The sequence below is a fragment of the Galeopterus variegatus genome, unplaced genomic scaffold (assembly GCF_000696425.1).
Source record: "Galeopterus variegatus unplaced genomic scaffold, G_variegatus-3.0.2 Scaffold963, whole genome shotgun sequence".
NCBI classification, from domain to species: Eukaryota; Metazoa; Chordata; class Mammalia; order Dermoptera; family Cynocephalidae; genus Galeopterus; species Galeopterus variegatus.
In genome coordinates this window covers 136,913-159,286 of record NW_007727074.1, presented here as the reverse complement: position 1 = coordinate 159,286, position 22,374 = coordinate 136,913, and the positions used below count along the sequence as shown (strand labels likewise).

The 22,374-nt window shown below is 35.8% G+C and overlaps 1 protein-coding gene across 1 annotated transcript in view; it reads left to right on the top strand.

The window, feature by feature from the left end:
* SLC9C1 (solute carrier family 9, subfamily C (Na+-transporting carboxylic acid decarboxylase), member 1) overlaps positions 1 to 22,374 on the top strand; it is a 99,061-nt gene that overhangs the window by 55,282 nt on the left and 21,405 nt on the right. The window contains exons 14-19 of the mRNA XM_008573783.1: positions 5,653 to 5,848; positions 10,791 to 10,976; positions 11,973 to 12,122; positions 13,624 to 13,675; positions 15,329 to 15,477; positions 22,021 to 22,146. Coding sequence (XP_008572005.1) covers positions 5,653 to 5,848; positions 10,791 to 10,976; positions 11,973 to 12,122; positions 13,624 to 13,675; positions 15,329 to 15,477; positions 22,021 to 22,146 — 859 coding nt within the window. The remainder of the gene's footprint in view (positions 1 to 5,652; positions 5,849 to 10,790; positions 10,977 to 11,972; positions 12,123 to 13,623; positions 13,676 to 15,328; positions 15,478 to 22,020; positions 22,147 to 22,374) is intronic.

The window sequence follows — 22,374 nt, the reverse complement described above, 5'->3', positions numbered from 1 at the left end:
AGTGATAGGTCGGGTAAAGGGCATAAAGAAATATCACAATTTGTAAGAATGAATATGCTAAGCTAATAATAAATAAAAAAGAAAACTTTCATATGTTTGGAAGCATAATGATAATAATAATAATTACCTGGAGGTCACAAGAATATGGCCACAGGTGAGGAAAAGCCCAGTGTAAAAGGATAGGGTAGCTTCGAAGAGGAGGGGTTTGTTAAATGCAAGGTTATTGAAGAACAATTGGATGCTCAGGTAATGCCACTGCCTGGGTCTCAGATGCAGAAGAATGATCTGCCTTCGCCTGAGAAAATTTCAAGAGACTGTTTCTCTACTAGAGAGAGGACTGTTTGGGGAGAAATTTGAAAATACGATGAAGAGAAGTTTAAGGAAGCATTGTACATTAGAAAGAACACAAACTTTGAGGGATTGTATCTCACCTCTACTGTCCATTAGCTGTTTGTTTTTAGACAAGTTACACACTTAGCAGAGACTCAGGTTCCTGATCTGTAAGACACAGGCTTAGTATCTACCTTACAGGGTTAATTTAAGGATTTGAAATGTTATGATCGAAATGACTGGTACCTTGTTATTATTGTTATTAACATAATAGAGAATTTAAAAGGCAAGATAAAAAAGGACAGAACTGAACTAAATAGAAAAGAGGGTAAAAGAAATAAGTGAATGAAAAGTGGCAAATGGATAATGAGGATGAATCTTGAGTAGGAGGTAAAGACAAGAACAGGATTCCGCAGTTGTGAGTATCCTCTCAGCTATACATTGTAGTGATATCTCTGCAGCAGTTCTGGTGTCTTAAGTGGGCCTGATTGTATGAAGCCCACTATGGCTATGGTAGCAACTCAACCTTGGCAAAGTTCAAAGAGTAATGGGATCTACTGTTAGATCTAGAGTGATCTTCATCTGTCATTTAGGCCAAACCTTCCATTTCATGGTGGAGAAAACTGAGGTTGAGGAAAATTCAGTAGCTTGGTCAACAGCTTACAACTTGTCAAAGAAAATCAAAACCAGAGCCAAGGTCCACTGAATCCCAGCTCAGTGCTCTTTCCATTAAAGTGCATGTTAATTGATTTTAGGGGACTCTTTTTCTTTTTTCTTTCTCTATTACACAAGGACTTTATTTTTATTGTTTTTATTTATACATATTTATGGGGTACAGAATTGACTATCAGTACTTGTGTGCAGTATGTGATGATCAAATCAATATTATTAGCATGTCCATCATTACAGAATTCACAATTGCTTTTCGTGTCCCTTACCCAATTACTCCCTATCCCCCTTTCCCACCTCTAGTAACTAGAGGTGTATTCTCTCCTTCCAGCAGTGTAGAAGATTNTTCTGGATCAATCAATGTGAAATGTCTTTCCATTTATTAGATCTTTAATTTCTTTCAGTAACGTTTTGTATGCAAGTTTTCAGCATGCAAGTCTTTCATTAAAGTTAATCCTAAATACTTGCTCTTTTTGATGATATTTTAAATAGAATTGTTTTCTTAATTTTATTTTTGGATTGCTCATTCCTAGTGTTTTGAAATAACAACATAGCATCTTGTATCCTGAAACTTTGCCGATTTTATTTATTAGTTTTAGTTGGGTTTTGATGGGTTTTCTAGGATTTTTTGTAAGTAGGATCATCTTTCTTTGCAATTGGGATGCATTTTATTTCTTTTCTTAGATTCAAGGAGAAGGAATATATAGATTCCTCTTCTCAATGGGAGTATGGAAGAATTTGTGGCCATCTTTAATCCACCACACTCAAATATCAAAAGGATACTTTTATTATAATTCTTTAAAAGCCTTCACTAACTGATTTATCAGAAATTTTTCTGAGTAATTATTTAATCTTGATGTAACTTAAAGAAAGGGAGATTGAAAAAACTAATATTGACAGTCCACATATCCTTTAGATTATCTTTTAAATAGCATCATTTCAAAGTATATAGGAAAACAGATTCAGGAGTCGGATGACATGGTTTAGAATCACAGGCTCCATAATTTTTTAGCTGAATAAGCTTCACAGGCCTCAATTTCCTCATCTGAAAAATGGGCATAGTAATACCAACATCATATTTTGGAGACAAATTGATATAGATGACATGGTTTAGAATCACAGGCTCCATAATTTTTTAGCTGAATAAGCTTCACAGGCCTCAGTTTCCTCATCTGAAAAATGGGCATAGTAATACCAACATCATATTTTGGAGACAAATTGATATATGTAAAGCATCTGGTAAAGTAACATACACATAGTGGGTACTAAAATATGCTAATTGGGTTCTTCTCTGCCTACCTCATGGGATTATTACAAAGATTACATAAACAATGTGTGTAGAAGCACTTAGTCCAGGGACTAGCACTGGATAAGCACTTAAATGTTAGCATTTATCACTAAGTGCCAAATAGCATTTCATGCAAGATTGAGTCCCCTAGCCAATGGATGAAGCCACTATCAAAGATCAACAAACACACAGTGAAACAAATAATCATGAAAGAGAATCAGCAGAAATAACAACAGATTTATATTTCTAAGACTTCAGTTATTAGAATTATCAATACAGACTATAACATTACCAAAATGTTGAAATTAGTAAATGATGGAATTACAAACATGGCAAGTCCAACCACCAAAAGATACTAAAGAACAATATATATATAATAATTGAAATTAAAAATTCAACTTAAATTATTCAAAATTGAAAAATAAAAATATATCTAATTTGGGGGGAAGCAGCTAGAGCTTTGCAAAGGAAAATAAATGCATAGCATTGACAGGGCTTCTGTCTCAATGTCAGGGCTCAGATAGAAAAAGATTGGGACACCAAGACCTGAAATGGTAACATACTGTGGACAAACCTGAGAATCTTGAACCCCCTGATTCTCATGAACACTCTTGCCTGGCAGAGGCAGCCCCTCCCCCCTACTAGAGGAGAGTATCCTCCTACCACTTACAGATGCTCCAAAGACATCACAAGGTGAAGCGTGTCCTTCTTTTAAGATTAGCCTTCATCATCTTTCATTGCTTCCAGGGAAATTACCCAGTCGTATCTCAGTACAGCTAAAGGGGAAAATAATAGTGCCTGCCTTGGGCAGCTGCAGATTATCTACTGCAGGAATTACAGGACCTGACTATTACCAGCTAATACTGGTAGAACATATGAGGGAATGATGTTGAGGGTATTGGAGCAGAAGGCTGCAACTTAAGGCCAGATTGGGGACTATGTATTGGCATGGGTGGTCTTACCCGTGATGCCTCAGGGCTCAGCACTCTGTCAAGGACACGTGGAGCCGGTACTACTATACTCCTAGGATTGAAGCTTGAGCAGACCAATAATCTACAGTAAGTGAAGCATAGATGATAAAAAATGGGAATTTCTGGCTAGATTATGAGAATAAAGACCACATGACCTTGTTCGCTAGGAAGGCCCGAGAGACATTTGTATTCACCAAGGCAACAGTAAAGCTCTCTGAGAAACTCCTTGGCAGAAGCCCTCTGCATACCATGGTTGCAATAAGAGAGGGTGCCAAGGAATTGATTTCTGTAGTTATCATAAGGATGGATGGGATTCAGGAATGGCAGAAGACAGATGACAGCACTTAAACGTCAGAGGCAAGGCGGGTGTGTGTTATTTTACGGTCAGCAAACTCGGAGTGGCTGTCAGTGTGCCTTGAGCTGGGGATGGCTAACAAACAATGTGTGTCAAAGAGCAGTGCAGATGAACAGTTAACTAGAGGTTCCTTTGCTAAAGAGAAAGCTAGTGACACAAGGATGAGATGAGCTACTGCAAAGGAAAATCACAATCCTTCACCCCTTTTCTGTATGTCTAAGTTGGTTTTCAGAACCAGAGCCCTGGAGAAAAGACATGCTACACCACCACAGGATAGAGGATAAATGTTCCCTCAATCTTTTTTCAAATGAGTCTTTAGCCATTTTACCAGAATTACTGTGTTTTTGGGAAAATAGAATATCCACACTTTCTGATAACTTTTGGATATGGCATTTAAGAAGCTGATACTGATCTAGAGGCCTGAAATGCTATCACGATCCTCTGGTTAGATGGGGGCCTTTAGACTAAATGATATATGGAGTTTCTGGCCAGTTTGTCTCAATCAGGGTACAGCAGGTCCACTGTGTGGTTATTTCTCTGAGTTCCTGAGGGTATAATTTGGATAAATATATTTAATATCTAGCTGAACACTGACATTGATTCATTAACCTATAGGATAAGAACCATCATGCTAGGAATGGCCAAGTGGAACCTATAACCAAAATAATAAATAAGAAGCTACTTGGCATTCCGGGAAGAATTAAGAAATTAACACAAACACAAAAGACTTAAAGAAATTGTGAGTAGTCCCCATTATATTCTCTTCCATTCACCTATCTGGCATAAAAAAAGACAGATTATAGGCAATCATGGGCAAAAGGTAACCTCAGGTGTAGTGCTGTGCCAGATATGGCTTTTCTCCTGGAAGGGATAAGAAAAGCAGAACTGAGAAGGGCAGAGGCAGTGCCACCATGAAGTCAACAAGACTCACACCTCACAGCTTCTCACTACATGGCACTGCCTGAGGTCTTGAAGGGTCCTAGCCATGTGATCACATGACCATTTCTGTATTCATAATATCTGTACTCGTAATTTCATCTTTTTCTCAAATAGGACCCAAAACTGTAAAATCTTCTGGCCTATAGTACAGATCTACCCCCAAGAATAGGAAAACGATATAGTACTTACCCAATTTATCATATCATTTGAGTTTTAACAATAATAATGCATTATCAAACTACTTAAATAATTTAAAATCGAACTAAAAATATAAAAAGCAAATTCTCCCATCTACAGTTTTACTCTCTAGCATACTTTTTATGGAAACTATTATTCAAAGCATGTACATTAATTTATATTGTTTGATAAAATTTGGATACCTACTGTTCCACTACCACACATCCTGGGCTTTGTTTCCAGTTTTATGCTTTGACAAGGGAAGATGCTCATGAAACTTTGTTAAAGGCCAGGGTGGGGGTGGGGCAGGGGGAAGGGGAGCAGCATAAAGAAAAATATGTATGATATAATTTCTTTTATGCTTATAAAAATGATTATATAAACATAAAAAGATTGTAACAATATTCAAACTGTTAATAGTCATCTCTGAGAAGTGGAATTACTGGAAGATGGAAGGGATTCTCCTCATTTTATTTTTTAAATATTTCCAATTTGAAATATCCCTGTTATACCAAAAGTATTTACATAAAAAGTAAAAGAAAAAGTGAATGAGAGGTGAGTAAGGAGAGAAAGAAAGAGAAACTAGATCCAAGACATTTAGCAGAGGAGGAAATTAAAAGAACCATATCCGGAGCAGGATGCCAGAAAGTGTTAGCTAGTGATGGCTGATCCCCAGAATTAAGCAGGGCTCTGTGTGAGTAAGGAGAGAAAGAAAGAGAAACTAGATCCAAGACATTTAGCAGAGGAGGAAATTAAAAGAACCATATCCGAAGCAGGATGCCAGAAAGTGTTAGCTAGTGATGGCTGATCCCCAGAATTAAGCAGGGCTCTGTAGCTATTGATAATGAGAACAGAACTGAGTATATGAAGAAAATCATTTGATGCAATCCAGTTATCAGATAAAAAAAAATTTTTTTTTACAGACATGGCTTTCTTCGTGTATTCCATAAAATAGTATTTACTGATGAATTTGAATATGTTGGATACCTTGTGATACTGATGAATATCTTTCCTATTCTAATCTCTTGGATACCCCGATTAAATGACATCTATGATCAGGAATTAATACATTCTAACTATGTTTTTCTCATGCTTTATATTCTAGAGGCCCTATTTAAGGTAAGTTAAAATTTGTGTGTGTATGAATGTGTTATAAGTCTAAAAGGGAGATATCCTAACCTCATTTTTCAACACTAGCTATGGACAGTTTTTTTAAGGAGTATATAAAAATTCTCCCTCACTTTTCAAAACAAATAGACTTTATTTTTTAAAGATGATTTTTAGGGTGACTCAATACAAAATGCATACTATAAGCACTAATTTCGCATTTGTGAAAATAAATTATAAAGTGGTGTGAGTCAAAGAGACACAGTGAGCTTAAGAGGTATTGGCAATGTTAGATTTAGCAGGCTGTTGAGTATGTGGATGTTCATTTTATTATTTTTATACAAGACAGATAAACAGATGGATAGATAGCTTAACAGATATTCTCTTGCACGTGAAAAATATTTCACAGTTTGATTTTTAAAATCCAGTATAAAGGTAACTGTTAAATAATAGAAATGTATGCCCATAAACTGATGATAGTATTGTGTTCTATGAATGAACAAGTTGTAACATGAAATACTTTTACCCAGAAATTTTAAACAGAGAAATAGTATCCAATATTTGGACAAAATAAATGAATCTCAAATCTTTACTGGGCTGGCTGGTTAGCACAGTTAGTTAGAGCATGGTGTTACACCACCAAGATTAAGGGTTTGGATCCCCTTACTAGTCAGCCACCAAAAAAAAAAAAATCTTTACTGGAAAATTTAAATGCTACTGCAAAGCCATAGTCTCAGAAAAAGTAGATTCAAATTTAATCAGATTGTATGTAATAAATTCCAAGCTAGTTGGAAAGACTATTGGAGTTTTCATAGAATTAAGAGGAAATAAAGCAATCAGGATTACGGTTAGTAACAGCATGAGGGTAAGGGATGAAGAGTACCCTAAAATTAAGCTGATAAACCATATCAGTACTTGTGTACAGTATGTGATGATCAAATCAATATTATTAGCATGTCCATCATTACAGAATTCACAATTGCTTTTCGTGTCCCTTACCCAATTACTCCCTACCCCCCTTTCCCACCTCTAGTAACTAGAGGTGTATTCTCTCCTTCCAGCAGTGTAGAAGATTTCTGCTTTCTCCACATCCTTCTGCTTTCCCCACATCCTTGCCAGCATTTGTTATCCTCAGTCTTTTTAATAGTGGCCAGTGTAACTGGGGTGAGATAATATCTCAATGTGGTTTTGATTTGCATTTCTCTGATGACTAGTGATGCTAAGCATTTTTTCATGTACCTGTTGGCCATTTGTATGTCTTCCTTTGAAAAGTGTCTATTCATCTCCTTTGCCCATATTTTTATTGGATTATTTGTTGTGTTTTTTACTGAATAGTTTTTTGAGTTCTTTGTATATTCTGGATATTAATCCCTTGTAGGATGTATAGCTTGCAAATATTTTCTCCCATTTAGTATGTTGTCTTTCTGCTCTGTTGATTGTTTCCTTTGCTGTGCAGAAGCCTTTAAGCTTGATATAATCCCATTTATTTAGTTTTTCTTTTGTTGCTTGTGCTTTTGGGGTCTTATTCACAAAGTCTTTGCCCAGTCCTATTACCTGGAGTGTTTCTCCTATATTTTCCTTTAGTAATTTTATGCTTTCAGGTCTTATATTTAAGTCTTTATTCCATTTTGAGTTGATTTTGGTATACAGTGAGAGGTACAAAAGACCCCGAATAGCCAAAGGAATCCTAAGCAAAAAATAAATAAAGAAATAAAGAAATAAAGCCAGAGGCATAACACTACCTGACTTCAAATTATATTACAAAGCTATTATAACCAAAACAGCATGGTACTGGCATAAAAACAGACACTCAGATCAATGGAACAGAATAGAAAACACAGAAATCAACCTACATACTTACAGCCAACTTGATCTTTGACAAAGGCAGCAAGAACATATATTGGGGAAAAGACAGCCTCTTCAATAAATGGTGCTGGGAAAATTGGACATCCATATGCAGAAAAATGAAGCTGGACCTCGAGATAACTCTTTACATTTCTGAATACTTGGTATAAGGACAAAGTCTTACTCTTTATTCCAGTTCTTTCAAGTTCCCAGCAGAATAATCCAACCAACACTCTGTGTCAATAAGAGGAAAATAGGACATCTACAGAGGCTAAATGGTGACTAGGCCAGGACCACACAGGACCAGGACCTGGTCCTTTGCTTCCCAGATTCAGACATTAAATTTCCTCAGCCTGGCCGAATGTGAGCGGGCTCGAGGGAAATGGCTCTTTATCACTCAACACATGAAAGGCTGCTTCTAGACAAATACGGGAGTTTCTTAATTTATAATGGAGCATATGCTTTCCCTGGCTCATAAATATGTCTGTCTCCTACACTTTCTCAGAATCAAAGTAAGATGGGAGTAGGAGGATTAGGCTGGTAAGAGAAGACAAGTAATTCAAAATTACAAATCAGTGCCTTAAATAGTGTAATAGAAGAATACACAGGGTACTATGGGAACCAACATACAGAGTTCCTAGCACAGAATAGTAGGGTCAGAGAAGGAAGGCTTTCGAGGGAAGGAGATGCTTGAGTTTAATTTTTAGTAATGTATTGGAATCAAAGAAGAGAATGAGTATATGAGTACACAGCATGACGGGCAATAAGAACAAGGGAAAACTTAGAGGCAACTCTGTGATACATGCAAGGAACATCATATTCCCAATGACTAAAGCTCAGGTATGGCTTGGGCAGGATGGGGATTGTAGAGATGTTAGACTAGTATGGAGGATATGGCAAGAGATATAGACATGAATGAAATAATGAAAGGTTTCATAGGCCATGCTATCTCATCCATTTCTCTGGCATCAACTACCATTCATAGTCTAATGACTCCCAAATTCATGTTTCCAGCTCAAATTTTATCCAGAGCCTCAGATCATATAGACACTGCTGACTGGATCTCTCCAACAAAATACTCTACAAACATCTGAAACAGCATATTAAAAAAAAAAAAAAAAAGAGTATCCCCTCTAAACCTTCTCCCTTCAGAATTCCACTGGAAACCCAATTGTCCAAGCTGGAATCCATAATCGTCTCTGAAACCTCCCACTCTCTTAGCTATACGTGGTATTCAATAAATACTTTTTTGAAATAAAGAAAACTGATTGAATGAACTATCATAAAATAGTACGTACTTTGAATATTTTCTTCCTTGGAATAGATGCTTCAATCTTTCAGCCCTTTTATTTTAAATTAATATGATCACTTACTAGTATGAGTACATATTTTAATTTAGCATGGCTAAATTTAAATAATTACTATTATTATTATTATTTTTTGTCCTTTTTGAGACCAGCTGCACCGCGCTCAGCCAGTGAGCGCTGTGAGTGCACCAGTCATCCCTATATAGGATCCGAACCCACGGCGGAAGCGCTGCTGCGCTCCCAGCGCTGCACTCTCCCGAGTGTGCCACGGGCTAGGCCCTAAATAATTGTTTTTAAGAAGAAAAATGTTATGGTATTAAACCACCATAGCTGGTCATAATTCTGAAATATTTAAAAATAACTTGTTTCAACATTATAAATTCAGCAGATCAATTATTAGATAATAGTTAAGTGAGATAAAATATGGGAACATATTTATAAGATTTAAAATGTTCACATGTATTTCACTTTAACATAAAATAAGTTCCTTCCAAAATATTCATATTCTACTAGAAATCTCATATCCAACTAGAAACATACCTCAATTATCTTCAGTTGGAATTCAGCTGGTGCTGGAAGGAACTGTCAGAAATTGTGGATTCAAGGCAATGAAATTCATGTTTCCAGAATTCAGATTAAGTTATTAACCAGAATTCAAATTTTAAAAATGAAGCCAACATAAGGGAAAGGAAATGTGTCTAAGAAGGAACTAGATCTTACATCTAGTCTTAGGTCTAATGCTAAGTGATTTGTAGATGCTTCAAATTTTCCTATTTCCTTTTGGGTTGCTTCTAAAAAGTCACACTTTTTAGGGATTCTAAAAGAATGTGTCTGAATCAACAAATACTCTAGTTGTCCTCACTGGCTCTCTAGATATGAAAATAGAAAAAGATAAGTAATGCGCTTAAAAAAAAAAAAAAGCAAAAGCAATTTCTCAACTTGGAACTATCTGATTGAAAAGATTGTTATATTACTTTACCTGTTTAAAAGCATCCTAATAAGCTATTCTGTAGGAATATATGATTACGGAGTGAAACATACATAAATAGCTTGTTAAATGTATTTTTTTAATGTGCATGTGTTGATGAAGCCTTATATTAGCTCTTCAAACAACTATACTTACTGATATAGAGAAAAGTGTTGGTGTAATCATCGAGGTAATTCTGACAAAATACTTACTTTCACTTAAATTTTTGAGAAATTAAAAATGACTTTCATCCTGCATCATCACAGAATGAAATCACAAGTGAATTTCATAAATAAAACATAATGTTTTTTTATAAATAAATCTTTATATTTTGAAGTACTGTAATGAAAACCTTGCCCATGTGCAAAACAACAAACATAATCTAATTTTTTCTTGATTACCCAGAGTCACCATTTTTATATCAATCATGTAATACTATAAAATAAACTGTACCCCTCAGGATTATTGTGGTATTTAAGGCTGTGTGTTTTAAATGAAAGGACCCTGGCACACTGTGTTTTTGTCTGCCTTTCCACTGCAGCTACTTTTTACCAGTATCATTATATAAATCTGTTTCTTTTCATCTATATCTGTGTTTTACACCCAGTTCTGGATCAGTAGTCCTATTAGTCTTCTTTTACTACAGGATAAAGTTGATTAACTTTTTTTCTGTCTGTTTGTTTGATTTTGGTTTCCTGGTGATATTTCAGACATGCAGAGTCTTAAGGTAGATCAGAGAAAAACCTAACTGGTGATATTTAAGTTATTGTGGAAATGATGTAGTGTATTATAGCAAAAACAAACTTGATAATGTAACTTCTTTTAAAATCAACAGATAGCAGCAATGAGGAAGGATTATTTTTCAAATACATGGAACCTATTTGAGTTAGCAATTACATTAATTGGCATCATAGATGTAATACTTATTCAGACAAACTCCATTTATCATAGTTTTGATTTTATTGAAACAGTGGTCTTTATGAAAGTTGTCCGACTTCTTCGTATACTGTGCATTTTGAAGGTAAAGAACAAGTAAATACGCAATTTCAAATTCTTCCTGTTTTCATGAAATGAAAACTAAAATCAGTTTGCTAGTTTTATGGCTACCACTTTCTGTTGGGCCAATGTTTATGTTTTAAATTTTAGCTCCTATTGACAAGTTATGTTTTATAATATTTTAATTACAAATATCCAAATTATATTAGAAATTTGTTTAGCACATGCAAGTATAGAAATACTCATTACAGCTCTTCCTTTGAACAAAGAGCATATGAAAGTTCCTTAGTAAAGTAATTACAAGTTATTCCTGAAGTAATGTTTATTTTTATAGATACCTCGGGAATGAAAGATGGAAATCAGCAAAACAAACCATGCAAACCATTTGTAAGGGGGACAAAGAAAACAGCATACATTCATGCAAATCAAGAACAAAAAAGCCATATTCCACGTTATATAACTTCATAGTATTATAGAATCATGCTATCAAAAATGACCTTTGATTGTTTAATATATGTTTCCATCACAAGTATGATGGATAGTTATTCATTTTCTGTATGATTATTTCGATGAAGTGAAACTCACTGTCAGAAGGCACATAAGTAAGACATAGAGAAAGAGGGAGTGAGCATATCTGTATCTGAATATATGCTTATATGCATTAAAAAATGGTAGTACATTACAGTTATTTTATGACCTAAGCACAGAAGATTAATCACATTGTTTTCCAAGAATTTAAACCAGTTGGGAATAGCATCCAATTCTCTACAAGGGAAATAAGAAAAGAATAAAGTTATAAACTTTGCATAGGTGCCCAACATGATTAGTTACAGGGAAAGAACTACAGTCATGAAGTTATAAAGATACCATGAAGAAAATAACTAAGAACCTTGACAGGTTACTGTAGTTACCTTTGAGGGCACTTAATTTATTACTATTATCTTTTTTGGTTAAGCTAATCAACGTATAATCAAATAAATTTTGTACATTTTATATTATATGGTAGTCCTGTTTTTTCCAGCTCATAACACCAAAGTTGCTGCAAATAATAGATCAAAAACTGAGTCATCAGCTGTCCTTTACATATGCTATCCTGAAAGGATATGTACAAGGTGAAGCAGACATAATGACTATAATTGATCAGATTGCGAGTACTGAACAAGTTAAACAGGTAAGAAAGCCTTAAATATTAAGAAAAGTGTTCATGTCTCCCACCTCTCAGTTGCGTCCATCCATAATGTCCTGTCTATATATTTAGATGACGTCTTTGACTCCTGGTTTGCCAGTTAATTTCTGCAAAATCTTAAACTAGTCTACATTTAAATTGCACAAATGCCTCCTTACTGAAAAGTCTGTGCCATATTACCAATTTACAAAGCTCTTGGAAGGCACCTTACTATCCCTGTGGTGGCTGTCATGAAGCCCATGTGCGAGGGTGAGCTTCCTCCCAATTCAATCTCCAGGATCTGTCAGGCTACATGTGCATTAAATAGGAAATATTAGAAGGTGAGAAGTGACAGCAGTGTCAAGCAAATAGAGCTTCCTCAGATTGTCTGGCAGTTTCTTCCATCTCTGTTTATCCTTGTCTTCACACAGCAAATAGTAAAGGAAATAAAACTGAGTGATTTGGCAAATGGAAAGAAGTAAACAATAATTCATCTAGAGGGAAACCTAGTCTGATTCCCTCATTATGCAGATGAGAAAAACAAGGCCAAGAGAGGTTAAATGATTGTGCCCAAATTTACATAGCTAAGGGCTGGCCTGTTAGCTCACTTGGGAGAGCATGGTGCTGGTAACACCAAGGTCAAGGGTTCGGATCCCTGTACCAGCCAGCTGCCACACACACAAAAAAAGATGCAAAGTTAAAGAGCTAGTAAGGGGCTAGAACAGTTCCAGGGCCTAAATTCTAGATTTTATTTTTTATTTTCTAGATCAGAGCAGATTAACACTGATATGTTCCCACAAGTTCTTTGGCTATGTGCAATTCAATATTTACCTTTCAAGGCAATTCAGAACATTTGAGTGCTATATTTTATATGCCCAATGCTTTGTAGTTGAGAAAACTGAACATTTAATATGTGGTAGAACACAAAAAGTAGTGTTTTTACTCTTTTCACCACCTGCAACTTTAAAACTATTTTCCTGAGTTTCATTACATTTTCTACCCACTGATGTTTAGTGCTGGAACTTGAGGGTACATAGAAGAAAATACAAAAGGACTCACATCTCTAAAATATTATCCAGTTTTAGCCCTCATTTCTGCTGTCACACATCTTGGCCAAAGCTTCCACTCACTTAAGGTTGAAAGCCATCCCCACATCCCAAATTTGGAGGATCTCATAAAGCTGAGCAGGAATGTACCTACCATGCCTGTGTTTTTCAGGATCAATAGTATCCTAAAGCAAATTACCTTAAGGAGAAATATATGACCCACCTTCAGGCTTCTCAAAATCGGCCGCCAAGGTAATGCCACTTCTCATCTTCTCCACCAGTCTTTCTGAAGCAAGGAAACCTTTCGTAGCACAAAATTCAATTCTAGTCTTTGAAAAACTCTCCATCATATATTTTTTTAAAGTTAGTAATTTAGGTTAACAATCCATTAGTTGCAAATGTAAAGACATTTTATAACAGTTCATTTTTCCAATGCGGATAATGTTTATTTTGTTCCGTAGGTATTATTAAAGCGGGTAGTAAGGAATATGGAACATGCTATGAAAGAGCTAGGTGAGTACCTCTCCTCCTCAATATTCAGCATGACCGTCTCTTATCATCACTACAGAAAGGCAATGGTTTTTATAACTGTTTTAGTCCATTTTGTGTTCTATAACAGAAATACCTGAGACTGGGTAATTTATAAAGGAAAGAGGTTTATTTGGCTTACGATTCTGAGACAGCTGCATCTGGTGTGGGCTTCAGGCTGCTTCTACTCAGGGCAGAATGTGGCAGGCAGCCGGTGGGTACAAGCAGATCACATGGGGAGAGGAAGCAAGAGAGAGAGAGAAGGTGCCAGGGTCTTTTTAAGCAACGAGCTCTCGCGGGAACTAATAGAGCGAGAACTCACTCATTACTCCCCCCTCCCCAGGGAGAGCATTAATCCATTCATGAGGGATCCGCCCCCATAACTGAATCAGTTTCCAACACTGCCACATTGGAGATTAAATTTCCACATGAGTTTTGGAGGGGACAACACATCCAAACTCCATCAATAACTAAGCTGATCTTTGAGGAAAGCTACTCACTAATAATAATAAAGTAAATAACTTTAACAATCAACGTAATCGTATTTTCTAGTTTAGATGGGGTTAGTGTAATATTACCTCTCCACACTTGTTTTCTCCTCCTTATACAACAATGAAGGCCTTTTAAATAATGTTTAAAGAATCCACATTAGCATGTCATGATTATGCATGTCATTTTAGTCTTATATATTCTATTGTCTTCCAAACCAGAAATACATGTACCTATTGTCTTCCAAACCAGAAATACATGGTGACACAAGGTATAAAATTACTTTTTCCCTCCACTTGCCACAGAGCTGCCATCTAAGGAATTAGACCTTAAAATGAGATAAAATCAGAACAGAGTCTTCCAGATCTCTGTTAGGTCTCCTGGAAGGCTCAGTGCCCAAACATGGCAACAGCCAATTCTCTGAGTCATGCCAGGTCATGCTCCCAGTGCAGAACAAATCCTGGAAGTGGAACACACACCCCCTCACACATACACACAATATAGCATTCATGTGTGAGGAGGAAAAAGAGGTTTTGTACCAGATAGTGGGCAGCAAAAAGACACAGCAAACCTGGGAGTAAGGTCAGGCTTGAGAGATCTTTTATGGCAAATAGTTACCAAGCCAGATAAGAGGTCATGACCAAAGAAGAGCCCTAGTATAGAATCTAAGTGGATGAAGTTTTCATGGGCACCCAGGAATCCAGATGAGACAGACAAAAGAGCATAGATGGATGAGTCATCTAGATGCACTGGCAGGACAAATGGACAGTGACCCAGGAAGAGTGAGAGCACTTACTCAGAAGCCATTTCTAAGCACACAGTCTGTAGTCAAAAATCCTAATTCAAACTGAATAGGAAAGTGAGTCACAACTCCAGACCTAGAGCCCGAGTGTCCTCCCAGCATCCAGTGCAGGTGGATCATTATAACTGTTAATCCTTGGACTGGGGATGACCAATAATATGGCAGGCAGAATTCTGGCACAACTAATGAATAATGACTGATTGCAGTGGCCCCATCAGGGACAGATACATTTGCATGTGTTGAGAGTTATACTGCATGGGTCTAGAGCAGAAATACTAGCTATTGTCCATGTAAAACATTTAAAACAATGTGCTTATTTTATCTGAAAATATTTTGTTATTTTTCAGGTTACTTAGAGTATGATCACCCTGAAATCGCTGTCACTATGAAAACGAAGGAGGAGATTAATGTCATGCTCAATATGGCTAGAGAAATTGTAAAGGATTTCAGGTTAAAAGGGATTATTCATAAAACTGAAGCTGCTGAAATTAATAAGGTAAGATAGGATATTTTCAAAGCAATTATATTTACTTGTTATATAGTCATTCATGATATTCAAGCCTACTTTTGGCTCTTCATTTTAAGCCATTCCTGAGATATGAAATCTCATTTAAAACAATTGTCTATAAAGACAAGCACCCACAGTAGAGAGTTTCCTTCCTGCAGCCTCAAGGATCAACTTCTCTTTCTATTTTTGCCACAGTGAGGAACCACCTCTTTATCTTCTTTGCTTTTAAACCAAGGATCTGATGAAGCTATTATGCATCCTAAACTAGAGTGGATGTCAATATGTTCTTGGGAATTAACTGTGTCACTGAAATAACATTTCCTATATAAACCATGATTTATGGGAACACTCAATTGTAGGATTATGATTGACTATATTTCCCTTCTCTAAATTACTTAAATGATACCGTGACTTATAAAAAAATAGAAGGGGCCCCAATTCATTCTGTAAGTACAAACTTGACATGAAAATTGGGAATAGTATAAGGAAAGAAACACATTAAGCTGTTTTGTGAATACATATGTAAAACTTCTTAGCATAATAGTAACAAACTGAAACTGCCAGTATATTAAGTGTGTAATATACTTTGTCTAAGTAGATTTCAAATCCCAAAATAACTATGTACTCACATATTAAGAGAGGAAGAATAAAAACCACTGAATAAAATTCAACTCTCATTCAGAATGTTTTTAAAAAATCATAAAAGGCTAATAAGAAAAAGAACATCTTTAACTTGATAAAGAGTAAATATTAAAAATCAGCTGCAAACGTTTTGTTAGATAGTGAAACATTAAGAAGCATTCCCATTAAAGTCAGGAACAAAAGAAGAATGATGAGTGTCATTCCAAGTACCGAATGCTGTGCTGCAGGCTCTAGACAGGACAAAGAGGAAGGAAAGAAAAATGAGAGAAGGAAATTTTTATAATAGAAGAAAAGTGCTGTTATTTGTTGATTGTTTAATTAAAAATCCTAGGGAACTAACTTAAAAGCCATAGGATTAATAAGAAAATTCAACAGGGTGTCCAGAAACTAGATCAATATAAAAAATTCTTTCCCAATAAAAGAAAATGAAGAAAAATATTCTATTCACAATCACAATTAGAAACTATAAATCCTTAAGTATGAGCCTAACATAAAATATGTAACACCCATGTGGCAAGGATTGAAAAACCCTACCGATTACATGTCTCTGTAGAGCAGGGGTTGGCAAACATTTTCTGTAAAGGGCAACATAGTGAATATTTTATATTATGTGGCCTTTTAGTCCCTACAGCAAGCACTCAATTCTGCAGTTTTAACACCAAAAGAACTATAGACAACATATAAATGAATGGGCATGGCTGCAATCAAAATAAACTTTATTTATAAAAGCAGGTATCAAGCAGGAGTTGGCTTACAGGTAGCAGTTTGCAACTCATGCTGTAGAGAGTCAATATTTTAAGTGTGAATTATTCAAAAAATAGTCAATTACTTTTATAAACCTTAATCAAAATGCAAACCATTATTTCAGGGAGTTTAAGAAGTAGTTTTTACTTGTACAATTCATTGCTCAGAAAAAATTTTTTTTAAAGCAGTGAGGGTCAAGAGGGTTCTAGGAAGATGGCAGAGTAGAAAACTCCAGACCATGCTCCCAAGCGGTGCACTCTCCAGTGCGCCACCGGGCCAGCCCTACCAGAGAAAGACTTTAAAACAACTATCTTCATACTCAAAGAACTAAAGGAAGACATGAAAAAAGTGGTTAAACAAAATGAAAATATGAATAAAGAGGTAGAAAATCTAAAAAGAAACCCCCCAAAATTCTGGAGCTGGAATGTAAAAAGTACAATAAATGAAATTTTAAAATTTACTAGATGGATTCAAGGCAGATTTGAGTAGACAGAAGAAAGAATCAGTGAACTTAAAGATAGGACAATGGAAGATATTATGTGTGAGAAACAGAAAGAAAAATAGGTAAAGAAAAGTGAACAGAGTGTAAGGGACCTGTGCAACACTTCAAATGGACCAGCATACACATTGTGTGAGTTCCAGAAGAAAAAGAAGAGGAAGAGAACAGAGAGAATATTTGAAAAAATAATGGCTGAAAACTTTCCAAATTTTTTTTTTTTCCTTTTTGTCTTTTTTCGTGTCCGGCAACGGATCGCAACCCTCGGTGTCATGCCCGTACCGGACCGGGACCGGCAACGGGATCGCAACCCTCGGCGTCGCGCCCGCACCTCGCTCAGCCAGTGAGCGGGAACCGGTCTGTATGTGGGATCCAAACCCTCGGCGGAAGCGCCGCCGCGCTCCCAAGCGGCGCACTCTCTAGTGCGCCACTGGGCCGGCCCAAACTTTCCAAATTTGATGAAAGTCATGAATGTAAACATCCAAAAATCTCAACAAACTCCAAGTAGGATTAACTCAAAGAGACACACACTGAGACACATTATAACCAAATGATCGAAAGACAAAGACAAAGAGAGAATGTTTAAAACAGCAAGAGAGAAGTGACTCATCACATACAAGGAATTATAAGCAGATTCCTAATAAAAATCTTTGAAGGGCCAGCCTGCCAAGGCTCACTTGGGAGAGTGTGGTGCTGACAACACCAAATCAAGGGTTAAGATCCCCTTACCAGTCATCTTTAAAAAAATTTAAAAAACCTTTGGAAGCCAGAAGACAGTGGGCTGATATATTCGAAGTGCTAAAAGAAAGAAAAAAAAAACACCCCTGTCAACCAAGAATCCTACATTCAGCAAAACTGTCTGTCAACAATAAGGAGAAATGAAGACATTTCCAGATAAACAAAAGTCTATTACCACTAGACCTGTCCTGAAAGAAATGCTAAAGGGAGTCCTGCAGGTTAATAAAAGAACCCTCTATGGTAACTTGAAAGTGTATGAAGAAATAAAGGTATCAGTAAAAGTAAATGCATGGGCAATTATATAGTATAGTATTATTGTAACAGTGGTGTGTGACTCCACTGTTTGTTTTCTAAATGGTGTAATAGACTAATACATTTTTTTTTTTTTGTCTTTTTTCGTGTCCGGCAATGGATCGCAACCCTCAGTGTCGCGCCCGTACCGGACCGGGACCGGCAACGGGATCGCAACCCTCGGTGCTGCGCCCGCACCTCGCTCAGCCAGTGAGAGGGAACTGGTCTGTATGTGGGATCCGAACCCTCGGCGGGAGCGCCACCACGCTCCCAAGCGGCGCACTGTAGCAGTGCGCCACCGGGCCGGCCCTAGACTAATACATTTTTTAAAAAACAATTATTAGTATAATATTGATGTTATTTTAACTTTGGTTTATAACTCCACATTTTGTCATTTTGTTTTCTGCATAATTTAAGAGACAATGCATTAAAAATATACTATTTTATGTTTTTAGCACACAATGTATAAAGATGTAATTGTAATATCAACAACTGAAAGGGGTGGGGGTAAAGCTCTTAAAGGACTAGAGTTATTGTATGTTATGGAAATTAAGCTTTTATAAATTCAAATTATAATGTTATAACTTTACAATGTTAAATGTAATCTTCTCAGTAACCACAAAGAAAATAGCTGAAAAATGTATACACCAAAAAATGAGAAAAGAACTGAAATGTTCTACTATAAAAATAAACTAAACACAAAAAAGACAGTAATGTAGGACAAAAAAGCTATAAGCATTTAGAGAAGTCATATAGAAAACATATAGGAAAATGACAGAAGTAAGCCTATCATCAGTAATAACTTTAAATGTAAATGGATTAAATTTTTCAATCAGAAGACAGAGATTGGTAAATGGAAAAAAAAAAAAGAAAAAATGATCCTACTGTATGCTGTCTTTAGGAAACTGGATACTGACGTGCAAAAGAATGAAATTGGACCTTAACCTAACAACATATGCAAAACTAACTCAAAATGGATACATGGCCTATATGTAAGACCTAAAACTATAAAAATGTTGAAAGAAAACATAAGGCTTGTGTTAGTATGTTTCTGTTGCTTATAACAAAATACATGGAACTGGGTAATGTGTAAAAAAACAATATTTAGTGCTTACAGTTTTGGAGACTGGAAAGTCTGAAGTCTAGGGAACACATGTGGTGAAAAAGGCCTTGTTGGTGGCAACAGTGATGCAAGGTTCTCATGTGGCAGAATGGTGGAGCAGAGAAAGAGCTGACCTTCTCAGTTGGCTCATTTTAAAGCCATCAGAACTACACCTATGACCACTATTAATCTGTTAACTTATCACTCAGTGAATGGACCAATCCATTCCATAGGCATTGTCCTCACAATCCAGTCACCTCTTCAAGGCCCCACCTTTCAATTACCATAATAGTATTTCCCATCCTCAACAGTTACAGTGGGGATTAAGTTTTTTGTTGGGGGGGGGGCATTCAATCCAAGGCAGAGCTAAAACTCACAACAGTAAATTTGGCAATAATTTTTTAGACATGGTACTTAAGGTGCAGGAAGCAAAAGAAAAAATAGTCAAATTGTACTTCATGAAAATTAAAAATTTTGTGCATCAAGAGACATTATTAACAATAAAAATGTGACCCATAGAATGAGAGAAAATATTTGATATAGGATATATGCATAACATATCCCATAAATATCCATAATATAAAGAGAACTCCTAAAACTAAACAATTTAATTCAAAAATGGGGAAGGACTTGAGTAGAAATTTCTCCAAAGAAGATATTCAAATAGCTAATAAGCACATGAATAGATATTTAACATCACTTATCATCAAGGAAATGCGAATCAAGACAACAATTGAGATACCACCTCACACCCATTAGGATGACTACTGCAAAGAAGGAAGGAAAGAAAGAAGGAAGGAAGGAAGAAAGAGAGAAAGAAAAGGAAAGAGGGAGGCCGGGAGGGATGAGGAAGGGAAGGGAAGGAGGGAGAGAGGGAGGAAAGAAAGAAGGAAGGAATTAACAAGTGTTCATGAGGATGTGGAGAAACTGGAACACTTATGCACTATCAGGAGTGTACAGCCTCTGTGGAAAACAGGATGGTAGTTTTCCAAAAAAAGCCTCTCCTGGGTGTACACTGAAAAGAATTGAAAGTAAAGTCTTGGAGAGATGTTTGTGCACCCATGTTCATTGCAGCAGTATTATACCACACACAAAAAAATCAGTTTCAGATAGATTGTAGACAACTGTAAAAGGTAAAACAGTAAGCTTCTAGAGGACAGCACAAGAGAATTTTCATGCTTTTGGCATAGGTAAAGATTTCTTAAACAGGACACAAAATTGAATTTAAATAATATTAAAATTGAGAACCTTCTCTTTATTTAAAAATTAAGAGAATGAAAAAATCCACAAAAAGGTATAGGATATTTCCAAGATAAATATATTTAACAAAGAATTAATATCCAGAATCTATTAAAAATCCATTAAAAATCTAATAAATTGATAAGAACAAGACAGAAAGTCTTTTTTATTTTAATGAGCAAAAGATTTGAACAAACAATTCACAACAGAAGATATTCAAATGGTCAATAAACATAAGATTCCGAGAACCATTGTCATAAGCTTAATGTAAATTAAAACCAAAATGAAATATCAATACATAACCAGCAGAATACCTAATTTTTTTTAAACTGACAATACCAAGTATAGGCAGTAATGTGGAACTGGAACATTAGAGTAGGATTGTAAACTAACGCAACCACTTTGGAAAATTGTTTGGCAGTATTTACTAATGGTGAATATATGCATATCTTATGACCCAGCAATTAGATTAGATAACCATAAACCCAATAGAAACGTGTACATATGTACACCAAACAAATATCTGTAGCAGCATTACTCATAAAAGCCTTAAACTCAAACTGCACTATATTCATACAATAGAATGCTATACAATAATAAAAATAAAACGAATAAAAAATTTGTTTTTGCAGTTTTGGTGTTGCAAAAATTTCCTGCAACACCATAGATGAATCTCAGAAACATAATGTTCAGCAAATAAAACTAGACACAAACAAATACATACTCTGATTTCATGCAAATAAAGCTAAAAACCAGAAAATGCTAAACTATGGTGATTGAAGAATAGTGGTTATATTTGGATAAGGAGTATTGATCAGAAAAGAACGTAAGGGCGGAGTCTAAGGTACAGCAAATGTTTTATTTTTTCATCTGTGCTGGTTACATAGATGTTTTTACTTTGTAAATATTCTTTGAGTAAACATTTATGATATAAGGGCAGAGTCTAAGGTACAGCAAATGTTTTATTTTTTAATCTGTGCTGGTTACATAGATGTTTTTACTTTGTAAATATTCTTTGAGTAAACATTTATGATTTGTGCACGTTTTGCACATTGGCTATACTTCAGTAAAAATGTTTACTTTAAAAGGCTTACTCTATGACTTCAGAATAATGATCATGTAGAGACAGAAAAATGCTGTAAGATGGGAGGTCAGAGGTTTCCACAGAAAAACAAATATCTCAGAAGATCAAGAATGGGAAATAGTACAAAGACATAGTTGTAAACATTCTGTGAACACCAGTTTGGTTCATCTCTTTTCTTTAATTTTGTGGTTTTAGTTAATAATGGCCAAAAAAAGAGAGGTGCTTGATTTTCCAACTATTATCAGTCCACTTACTGTTGAAGAAACCCTCTATCATATTCCATGGCTAGATAAAGACGTAGACCTTATAAGCTTCATTGAGGTACAATCTTTATTTCCTAGTAATATCATCTTTAATTTACCAACAAGTAATCTTTTTTTTAAAAAAAGGATTTAATCACCATACTGTCCAGTTTAAAATTCTCTAAATGTTTCTTATTGCCTATAGGATAAAATCAAAGTCCCTTTGGATGATAAGCAAACTCCTCCACAATCTGCCTCCTGCTGCCTCGCCACCTTCCTCTTCTGTGCCTGTTTGTCATACACCCCT